Source organism: Helobdella robusta (genome assembly GCF_000326865.2).
Source record: "Helobdella robusta unplaced genomic scaffold HELROscaffold_1, whole genome shotgun sequence".
Lineage (NCBI taxonomy): Eukaryota > Metazoa > Annelida > Clitellata > Rhynchobdellida > Glossiphoniidae > Helobdella > Helobdella robusta.
The window spans coordinates 1922368-1934957 of record NW_008703570.1 but is presented as its reverse complement, the minus strand read 5'-3'; the positions used below and the strand labels follow the sequence as shown (position 1 = coordinate 1934957).

The following is a 12590-nucleotide window of genomic DNA, read 5'->3' as shown; positions in this document are numbered from 1 at the left end:
AAGGATATGTTTAAATTTTTGTGGTACACCCCAGCAAGCATCAGAACAAGGAGGGTACGGCCCAAGGTTACAATGGTTTTTTGTAACAAATTTAAAATCTGCAACGGCAGCATGAATAATTGAATCAAATTCGTAACTTTTAAAATATGGAAAGGCATAAATTTGAAGATAATAAGTTCCTGGAATCGGAGGCCTAAAATAATATTTAACTTCTCTGTCTGTGATTTCTTGAAATACATATTTTTTTAAATGTACTAATTTATCTTCTTGTTCAGCTAAATGAATTTTATAACTGAAATTGGTGTCATATGAATGATTAATTTTAATGACAATACAAGAATTTTTCATATTTTCAAAATAAAAATTGTCATCAAGTGAAAGCTTATATTTGAAAAATTCTGGTTTAAGGTAGGGCAAGTTAATGAAATCATCGAAAGAAAGATGGTCTGATAATAACTGCCAGACACTGTGCTCCGGGAAATGACTATAAATCATTTTTTCTGGTTCAATGCAGAAAAAGAAGTCATCAAAATGTTCGAGGGAATGAGTATTCATTAAATTTCTACTCCAAAAGCAATCAATTAGACACCATTTCTCCTGCAACAATACTGCATTCCACGTATGGTTGGGTTTCTTCTTATGGAAATAATCATCATTCAAGTAATTTTCCCCTTTAGCCCAACCTTTTATACAAACTGATTTGAGACCTAAAAAGCTTTTGATAAAATAAAAAAATAAATTATCAAATTGAAAAATTTATAGATTAAATGTTAAATCAGGTTATAAAATTTTCCAAACAATTTATAAAATGTTTGGAAAATTAAAGTAAATTTTGAAAATAAATGTTACAAAGATTTGATACTTTTAATAAATTTTTCAAAAAGATTCCAGCTTTCTACAACCCTTATGGCAAAAAAATTAGTTTTCTTATTTGAACAAATCCAAATTTGATAATAAGCATGTGGATCGAACATGATTAGAATGTTGAATTTAAATAAATAAGTCCATTTCATCAGTCATATTAGCAAACAATTTTATTTAAGGCCAAATACTGTGAAAAAATGCTATTGCATTTTTTAATAAAAGCTAATTCAGGATTAACTCTAGAGGAACGATAAATTATTAAAAAACGTATTATAATATGGAAAAATTATTGTACAACGTATTAACAAGATCGAACTGTATAAACAATAGAAAATATCACATAGATAAAAAAAATAAAACACCTTTTAATTTGTATTTCAAAAACAATCAATCTGTGATAAACATGACATGGATAAATTGCTAAGTTAAATTAATAATAATGAATAAATTGTGTAGAAATAATTGACCGCTTTGATGTAGTTAAGACAGAAATTTTATTTTTAGCTAGTTGATAGGCTGATGACTTAAGATTTACGTTTTCAATTTAGTTACAATAGGCAGTTATAGTAATTAGGATCATAAGAGGTTTGAGTTAAATTAAGCTTTTTATGAAAAAAGTTAATGAAACAAAAAAAGAGCGAGGCATTCACTATGTATATGAAATCAAAGAAAAGAGTCTAGAAAAATACTTAACCAACTGATAAAAACTATTTCAAAAATAGACGCGATCAAAGAATGAGTCATAGTAGGTAAATAATTCATGAAAATTCTATAAATAATTTCGGACAGAAGATAGATAAGCTGCGAGTGAAAAATTAGTGTTAGATTTAGAAGCTTCAAAAAAATTTAAGAATATTAACAAAATACAGATAGCTTTTTTGAAAAAAAAAATGTTTGGGCAGAAGTAAAATCAAATGTGAGCTTGTTTGAAATTATGATGTAAATGTGGTATAATCACCAAAATGTTGATATGTGTAGAGGTAAACATTTGACCTAGTATTTTTTTATGAACAACGAGACGTTTTCACAAGCAAAAGATGTTACGTGAAAAATTAAGATTTTACAATCTGTATTTGAAATACTCATATCTGGCTTCAGCAAAGTTGTTGCGAATGAAGATCATATATACCTCTGTTATTGCGTAATAAAACAAATTTATATAAAGATTTTTTTAAACAATGGCGAGTAAAGATGTGCAGATATTTCGTTTGTTTCTAATAACAAAACTTTTGTAAATAATGAAGTTCTATTTTTTTAATGAAGTAAGTTGACTCAATTGATGTTTCAAAACTGGTTGATAAATTTACTGAATTCTATTTAAGTTCACTAATTTTGAACTTGAAGAATTGTCCTTCGACGATTCTGCCAAATTAATGAAGCAAAAAAATGAACTAGAAAATTACCGGGTTTAAAATCGGACGCTAAAAGTGACTGAAAATATTTCTTAATAAAATCTTAAAAAAAAAACTTGACAGAGAAAAAATGCCAATTTATATGTTAGTTTTCCGGTCAGAGCTGATATAAACAATTCATTGAACAGATAATGATTTTTTGAAAATACAAAAAAAGAAAACACAAATAATGAAAAACAAGCGAAAGAAATTGATTTGTTAAAAAAATCGTTTGCTGAAGTAATATCAGCTAAAACATTGGTTAATCAAAATAAATATAATTTTGTTAAGAATAGCTTTCAGCCTTCAACTAACAACTCCGCAATTTCAAAAAATTCGTTTACCCCTACGGATTTCCAGCTTTTATCACCGGTTAATCTAAAAACGTTTTAACTTTGTAAACGCTCCAAGTTTAACTTAAGTTCACAGCAAAAAATGTCAGAATTTGAAACTCTAAATTTGTTGCCGCTGACTCACTCAGAAGGGCCCAAAAGCAAACTTATAAAGAAAAGTTGTTTCTATATTGGAAATCTACAGAAATGCACAAAATAGAATGCAATTGACTACGCAGCCATCCACGACATTAATGTTTTGTCATGTTTTCCGCTGTGCAAAAAATCTAACAATGATTCTAATCCTCCTAAACCCAATTTATCATCAACTCAGTATCAATCAATCAATCAATCAATCAATCTTCGTTTTGCGTCCAGAGTCCCGGTTCCCCGAGGTAGGACGTTGCTTTTTTTGCTATCAACTTTTTGCGCCAAATTAGACGATCAGTTGTATCCATTTCATTTAAATTTAGAGCTTTCATGTCTTGCTCAATTGTTTGCGACCAGGACTTCTTTTGACGGCCTTTGGGACGTGTGCCAGGTACTTCGACATCTGCAAGAGAAGTTATGGCACTGTTTCTACTTCGTTTGACATGACCAAACCACCGCAGACGGTGTTGCCGGCATTCGTCTTTTATATCATCTAAACCAGCACGACGCAGGATTTCGGTGGATTTGATGTGATTCTTCAGACTAATTTGTTACATCCATCGGAGCATTTTCATGTCGGTTCGTTGAAGTTGTTGTCCCAGTTTGGTTGTCATTGGCCATGTTTCTGCACCATATAACAACACCGGACGTGTCACAGATTTATAAAGTCTTGATCGTAGTGGTAGTGGGATGTCACGCCGCATTAATATAGAGGCAAGGAGATGCCATTTATTCCAGGCTGCACGTATGCGTGCTCGAACGGCAGCTTCAGCTGTTCCAGTACAATCTAGAACATCCCCTAGATATTGAAACGATGTGACTTTCTCTACCTTATTGGCTTCAAAAACAGTGCTATTTCGAATTTGTTGTTGTGGATTGATGCAAGCAGGACAAACAAAATTGGACGCTTTAGATAAAGTACCAATTATTTTTGAATAACGTTTGTGACACCACTGGTTACACTGCTGACACTTGATTGAATTGTTACCTACACCAGCTTTACAAACTGAACAGGGCCATCGTCCAGAAGCTGGGAATTGGATGGGCTCACCAGTGTTGCTTTGATTTTGCTGATGTTGACTTTGAATCCATGATCGGCGAGTCTCATGTTCCAATCTTCAAACATCTGTGCTGCATTCTGCTCAGACGTGGCTGTTAAAACGACATCATCAGCATATATTAGATTCCAAATGTCACCAATGCGTATCGGTTTTGTGATTTCTTCCATCACAGTTATAAATAACAGTGGACTGAGAATCGAGCCTTGGTGAACTCCAACACGATGTCAAATGCATCAACTCAGTAGATGTAGAGAAATTTTTTGATGAAAGCATTTGCCCAGTTGACACAAGTGGGTATTTATGATAAAGTTGACCATGTTGCAGAAGAAGCTAATAACCTCAGATAATGGAACAAAGCACTAAAATTCTGATTTTAACCAAGAATGCTCTTTAATGTTACCTAAAAAGGGAAATGCCTTTATTGGTGTAAATATTGTCTCGATTTTACACAACCTGTTTTATATTATTTGGTCTTAAGATCAGAATCGATATCATTATTCTGTATACTTTAACAATACTATTAAAGGGTCGATTTATTTATATTTTTGAAAATTTATATATCGTTTAACTTATCCTGGTTGGATCATATTAAATATATTTAAAGTTAATCATCAAAAAATTTAGGTTTTATTCATCGTTTGAAGTTTAAAATTTCCTAAATTAATCTTATTAACGCTATACAACCTCTTTTTCACATAATAAATCTATCTTCATATTCTTACTTTAGCCTACATTTTTTTCTACGGTACCCTATTTAAAGTTATACAGATTTGATCATATCAGTCCAGAGGTGGACATGGGTTGAGTTAACCAATGGCTTGGGTTTGGTCCTAATTTTTTGAAGTTGCGTGGGTTGGGTTGAATCAACATTTTCATTTTTTTATTATTATAAATAATTTATTTTTGCAATTTTTTTTTATTTTTAAACAAACATTTTACCTAGTTTATATTTAATATTGTAATATTGTTGTGTCTTTGGTCTATCGGTTCCTCTTTCTTTTGTGATAGTTCCGTTGGGTAAAAATTAACTTCTTTCCGACCAAGAAAATTATTTTTATTTACAAGTATGGCAGATTAAGAAGAAATTCAGCGTCATTTGAGAGGTTTGTGTGATTTTAATTTGCCAAGTTTGTGAAAGTAAAAAATCCGATAAATCTCACATTAGGCCAAGTTGCTTAACATTTATACATTTTTTATGTCAGTTTAGTACATCAGCGCAGCAGAGTGTTGAAGACGATTACACTCAGCCAGCCAAGAAAGCACGCTTTGATCTTTTTGCTGACCTGCGGAATAGCTGTAGCTCATCAACCACTGAAATTTCAAATGTTGAACCCTCAGGTCATAAAGAATTGACTAGATACAAAGCCGTGAATGTCCCTGCCAACCCCACCTCTTTGCTAGCCTACTGGCAAAGACTTTACACTTCTCTCAAAGGTTGCTAGACGAGTGTTACGCATCTCTGCCAGTTCAGCACAATCTGAAAAACATTTCAGTTCAGTTTGTCGCACGGTCACAGATGCTCGATTAGTAAGATTGTGGCTTATTTGTTTTAATATATGACTGTACTTGTCCGTATATATTTATTTATCTTTTAAGTATATGTGTGTATGTATGTATATGTATGTATGTATATGTGTATGTATGTATGTGTATGTATATATATATATATATATATATATATATATATATATATATATATATATATATATATGTATATGAAACTGACAATTATATATCATATTTTGAAAAGGCGGCTGTGCTCGATAAGTCTCAAATTTTGTGGCCAAATAAAATATTGTATTGTATTAATATTTTAGGCTCTGGAGGTATAACTGCCAAATTTTGTTAAATATTGTCAATGGATTTGATGAAGTTTTTATTTAATAAGTAGCAAATATTATCATTTGACGAAATATCTTGTAAGTATATGTGTGTATGTATATGTGTGTATGTATATATATGTATGTATGTATATGTGTATGTATGTATATATATTAAGTCAATATTTCCCTATATAAACAGCAGAAAGCAGCGGAATCGAAATATGGCCTTATTTGCAGCATAAATTCGGAAAATAAGTTTATTTTAATAAACTTCACCAGAAATCTTTAGTGAGAAAAATTGAAAAAACGAACTACAAACATATTAACGCCAAAAATTCGGTAGAATTTATAGAGTATTGTAAAAATTATGGTCTATTACCAACTATATATATATATATATATATATATATATATATATATATATATATATATATATATATATGTGCGTATATGAAACTGACAATTATATATATGACAATTATATGTATATGAAACTGACAATTATATATCATATTTTGAAAAGGTGGCTGTGCTCGATAAGTCTCAAAGACTCCTCACAGCCATCCCGTGCCCTTGATTTTTTCATCAAATTTTGTTCCCAAATAAAATATTGTTATTGTTAAGTCTGTATGCACGGAAAGTTAAAGAACTGGAATTAATTAAATGGGGTTGTCGAGCTTCCATAATAGATAGTGATAAAGTCTAGCCTTCACTCATTGTGGAACGGTGACTATGAATCAACAAAAAAAAATAAGTAAAATATATGTAACATTTGAATTTTAATTAATTTTCATATTATTTTATGACACTTGCGGTATGATTAATTTACCAGTGTATTTTATTTCAAATATAAACTATTTTGAGTTTTGCTTTTTAAATATTATTTGTAAAAGTTTGACTGTTGGTTAAAAGTGCGACTTGTGGAGATGGTGGGTTGTGGGCTGGGTCAGGTTGGGTTGGGATTTTGCATTTTCAGGCGTGTTGGGTTGGGATGGGTTGAGTGAGTGATGGGTTGGTCTAATAAAAATGGACCCATGTCCACCTCTGTATCAGTCCTTATTATAAACTAGCAAATATATACAATAATAACCAGTTACATTTTGTTTATTACTTTTCTTATTTAAAATATATAGACTGAATTACTGTCTTTCTCTCGACAATTATTTTATTTAAATAAAATTTTTTACGTTTACAATCCTGACTTATTTCTTTAAAAGAAAAGATAAAATTTTTTTACCAAGCAAGTTTTATCAATTTAAAAGCATCTTTAGAATACATAGCCAATGCATGCCAAGAACTCATCTTAAATTTATTTATCAACTAATTTTATCTAATCAGATTTTCAATGGTTATTGCATAAAATAAACATTAAAATAATCTGTTGATTTGATCTTTTAAATCTGTTTAATTAGTTTAATTCGATTTATTTTACCTTATTGTAATTTGTTTAATTTGTTCAAATTGCTCAATTATTGTACTTAATTCAGTTCAAATAACTTCAGTCAGTATATAATGTTATCCTGTTAATGTAATTTGTTTTATTCTCTAAATTCAGTGGCCCAACAAGTCATTTCTTCGAGTCTCTCAGCGTATTCTAATTTTATTTCATGCCAAATAAACGTATCTTGAAAAAAGATGCGAATGAAAACTGACAGAGTTATCAGAACTGGTGTTCGTGAAACTTTTAAGACAGTAAAGATGTAGCGCACAGAAAAAGAATTATTAAAAGTTTAAAATAGTTTTGATATGTGGAGAAAAATAATGAACATGAGGACCTAAATTTAAAAACATTACTAAACAAATTTTTTTGACAATTTTAACAAAAATAATTCTTTTACAGCACCTGGTAAGACTTTGAAATGCTTCAGCATACGAAATTCCATCTTTCAGCTTATTTAGAATAGTAGCGCATTGTTGATCATCTTGAAAATTAAAAGACGAAATATCTGCAAACGACAACCAGGAAAAAACAGTTCTAAAAAAGTTAATATAAATTTCATATTTAAATTTCATTTGCAAAAAAAATAGCTTTCAACAAAAAAATACTTTGCGGCAGATATAACAAATAAGACGATTAAAAACTAATGGACGGAAAAAAGAAAAAGATTATTTCAATTTTGGATAAATAAGAAATGAGAAGAAAATAACGAAATGAAAAAAATAACAAAAGTAATGAAAAAGGAAACGATTACTTTCATCTATTCCAGATAAATTAAAAATGAGAAGAAAGTAACGAAAATAATAACAATGGTAATGCACTAAACTTGAGTCCCTATAAAATATAATAACTTTTGTTAGACCGTTTGAAGTCAGCAGTTGTTTTTACAGTTTTTTTTACAATAATTTTATTATAACTGTGAATAAAATTTTAATATTGCTATATCTAGGGTAGTTGTTTCCAAATAACGATCGTTAGCCTGGTAAATCCTTAATAAACAAAAAGTAGGTTGATAAATTAAGTTGAAGACTTTATTCAAGAACAGCGTTACAGCTTGTCATGTCGTAACGGTCCTTTGCAACTTCTATATTTTTCCTCATGTGCAATGTATGCAACGCTACTAGTTGCAGGATGGTTGTCTACGTACTCAGTAGCTAGAGGTGCCAGATTGTATATTATACTGTACTCAGTAAATTTCCGATCCAGTTCAGTTCAGCAATTTTTTCATTGAATTTCAGTTTTCAGCTATCTTTTTCAAATTCTCTGATTGTTGCCTTTGATTCTTTATTTTTGTCGATAGTCCCGCTATTTGACCACTTGGCTATGTGCCCTGATCTCTAGATCTATGTTTATAAAAGTTTCCATAGAGTGCCCTACTAATGCCTTGCTGTGAACAAAAATTCCGCTTTTGAAACATTTCTTTCACGTGTACCCTCCACAATTAACATTTTAGCAAAATTTATATTTGTCATAACTTGTTCATCAAAAATACCATCTTCTTACATCAATGTTTTAACTAGTAAGGCGGACTCAAATCAAGTTTTCTGACAAAATTTTTTATTATACACCAATTAATAACAAGCTTCCATTAAATTATCATTTCTGTTCAATTGAAAGTAATAAAATCAAAATTTATTGCAAATATTGGGCAGGCTACTTATTCAGCACTATTTATTTAAGCATAAACCAAACACCAGACATTTGATGTTACAGATTATTAGATGGTAAACATTCCTCTTGATTGATTTGCAGCATGACCTAATATTGTGTGAATCTGAATTTCCGTCAGTTCATTATCTAATAGATTAATTTACTCTTTTTTTCAGTAATTCATTTCACAATCTTTTACAATTTAATTCTATGTAACAAGGCCAGTTTACATCGTTTTCGTAAAAATTCAAAATACACAACATAATTTCTTACCGCCAATTAAATAGCAATTTATTAAGGATTCAATTCGTTTTCAACTTATAACTCTTATTTATATTGAAAAAATTAAAATTACAATTTTTTTAACAAAGTCAATATAAATATATTATCATGCCCTGGCAAAACAGAAATTACTAATCTCGAGAACAATCAAATAACTAAACTTGTAACCCAATTAATTAGTCCTTCAGGTTCTTCAGGTTAGAGTATGAAGTGATACATATGACATATGGCAATCAGCTTTAAATTATTTTAATTAAGATGAAAACACGAACAAAAACAACAAAAAAACCTAGCTTTGAGTTCATCAGAAAAAGTATCCAAAAATATTAAATCATTAACAAGAGTTTCCAAGTTTGAATAATTTCGCTTAGATACCTTCAAATTAAAGTTTTAGAAAATACAAAAACTTAATATTAGTAAAATAGATTCTAATTTTGAATACAGTAAAATTTAATTGTAACGTTCTTTTATAATGTCACTAAAAAATTTGGCATGTCATATCCAAGACACTTTGCAACTGAAATGGCAAATTTTTTAATAAAAAAAAAGGATAGACACAGACAAGTTATTCTTTAATGTAGCGGTTCTAATCTTTTATAGAGTGCTACGACCTTTTGATACCAATGCCCCCTATTCGGCGACCCAAACGGAAAAATTATTTTTGTTCATAGTAATTTTGCAACCAGCGTACTGTTATTATCAACAATGTTTGCACAAAAAATATTTTTATTGTTGAATACTGAACGGGGATAATACTCCATTCATAAACATAATCATATAACAATCAATAATTATAATCTTTAAGATAATATTTTTAATTTAATTTTTGTAATTTCCATTTATTTACTTCTCCGTCGAATTCACTATATTCATGCTATATATTTATGTGACAAGTTGTTAAGTATGATAAAGCATGGTTAGTAGTTTTAACTACATTTTTACTAAATTGTTACGACAGTGTGTGCCAAAAAGCTTATGTAAGTGTGATGGTTGAACTTTCTGTTTTTGTTTCTGTTTTTATTGATCCAAGTTATTGCACTAACATTGAAACATAATTGTCAATGAGTTAAAGGTTAATAAACTTATTCTGTAATGTTTTATGAATATATTCATTATTAACAAACAGGAAGTCAGCATGACAAAATTTCATTATCTAACCACTTCCATGTGAACAAATTACGAACAAAGGTAGGCACATAAACTACAAATTTTCGATGGTTTTAGACAACTTCTTGCAAATAAGTTAGCTTCGTGGTTAGCTTCCCGTACGTCTTGTTGATATTGTAATTTCTCGATTTAAAACTTAAAATTTCTTATTTATTCTAGTTATAGCATATTTAATTTCTACCGCAAAACTGTTAATTTGGTAAGTCACTTCTAAAAATATAAAAAATTGTTTAAATTAAATATTTTCAAACTGTTCTACTGTTTTGTTTTCCTGTCCTGTCTTATTAGTGCTTCGTCATCATGGCAAAAAATGTCTCAGCCGAAAGTTTTGAAGTTCTTGTGTCAAAAATTTTGGACAAATCAAACGAAAATTTATTGAAATGCATAGATAAATTATTAGAAAAATCAAATGACAATCTGAAAAAAATTATTGATGTTTCCAATAAAAACCTAGAAAAATTGTTTGAAAAGTCAGACCAGAATCTAATTCTAGTATTAGAAAAATGTAATGACAACCTGCGCAAAATAGTAGCCCATTCCGAGAGCCTTATGAGCAAGCTGTTTGAAACAACAATAATCAGAATGGAAGCTCTAAGTAATAGCTTCGAAAACGCCGTTAAGAGCATGTCCGATGCCGTGACTGGTAGTATGAAAGAACTTCACTCCGCTATGTCAACACTGGCCACCAGTGTTACTGATTGTCAAAAGCAGGTAACTAAACTTACTGAATCTCCCATGCTTGAGACAGTGACTAGGGCCCTTTGGTCAGTGGAGCAGGAAAAGAAAGATGAAGAACGTCGGTCTAAAAATGTTATCATTTCCGGTCTCGAGTTGCAGCCAGGATGTAACGACAAAGATATGGTTTTATCGTTATGCGAGAACCACCTCACGGTCAAGCCAACAATTGCTAGAACTCGCCGTATCGGAAACCACAGGTTATGTGTCACGCTAGACAATTCATCGGCAGCTGAGGACCTGATTGCCTCATCAAGGATCCTCCGCTCTTCTTCAACAACAAAAGGTATCTTCATCAACCCTGACCATTCCAAAAGGCAGACCGAACAAGCCTTCTTGATCAGACAGGAGAGACGTCGCATCAGAACTACCAACAACAACTCTAAAAATGCCCAGCCCTTTCTTTCAGTCCTACAACAATAAACACATTCGTATGGCCTTAGCTAATGTTCGTAGCATTCAAAAGAAGCAAAATGATCTCAATTTATTTTTGTCAGTTTACAGACCAGAAATATTTTCTGTTATAGAAACATGGCTTACTCCAAATGATCCTGACAACTTATTTTTACCTAGCGGTTATTCTTTTGTTCGCAGAGATCGTGCAACACGTGGTGGCGGCGTGGCTTTCATCATAATGACACTATTCAATACAAGATCGTTTCAATACCATCCCAGTTCTCCCACATAGAAATAGTTTCAATTGATGTTTCCATTTCAAAGAAAAATTATCGCTTCATCTCGTACTATCGAAGTGGTGGTTTTGATAAATCAGCAGAGGAATATGCGTTTGATAGTGCCAGGTGCATCAAAGAACTTAGCAAGGGAGATGTGATTTGCTTGTTAGGTGATTTCAATCTCCCACTAATTAATTGGAATAATTATTCTGCACCAAATAACGTCATCTACAATACTTTTATCGAACTTTTCAATGAATTAGGTCTCTACCAACTTGTCGATCAACCAACTCGTGGAAATAATATTTTAGATTTGATCCTAGCTGATGATGCCAGCCTACTTGTCGAGTTAGAGATTTCCTGTCCATTTTCTTCCAGTGATCACAACTGCCTTATTTTTCAAGTTAACTGCATCACTCATAACTCAACTGACAAATTCTCTAACAATGATAACGACACTTCCTTTTATAATTACAACAGTGCAGACTTCACTAATATGAATGAATGCCTGAGGCTAATCAACTGGGACAATATTTTTCAGCACTGCTTCGACGTCAACACATGTTGGGACATTTTTGAGCGTTTGATAAACAATCTTATGGCAACTTACATCCCTCGATCTTTTCTGAGAAGCAAAGAACACAAAATACAGGTTCCCTATCAACTTCGTCAGTCTTATAAAGTAAAACTTCACTACTGGAAAAAATGGAAACGAACTTCTTCACCGGATGATAAAGAGCAGTATTTGAATATGTCACGAAAATGTTCTGGCTTAGCAAACAGTTACAGAATAGTCAATGAACATAAACTGCTTTCTAAATGCAATGTCAGAAGTTTTTACCAGTATGTCAACAAAAAAAATGCTATCGCGTCCCAATGTCAGTAGTTTAAAGTTAGATGACAATAGCGTGACCTATGACCCGCTGATAATGGCCAATGCATTCAACAAATATTTTTCTTCCGTATTTACACATGATAACAACTCCAATTGTTCCATACCTTGTCTAACCAACAACTTGTTAG

General features: G+C 31.2%; 1 protein-coding gene across 1 annotated transcript; it reads right to left on the bottom strand.

The window, feature by feature from the left end:
• Positions 1-372: 372 nt before the first annotated feature.
• HELRODRAFT_145562 (hypothetical protein) lies at positions 373-735 on the bottom strand (the record flags this gene model as incomplete). Its single annotated transcript, XM_009010564.1, has 1 exon — positions 373-735. A coding segment is annotated over one exon (363 nt), but the record flags the coding sequence as incomplete, so codon positions are not given.
• Between the last annotated feature and the right edge of the window lie 11855 nt (positions 736-12590).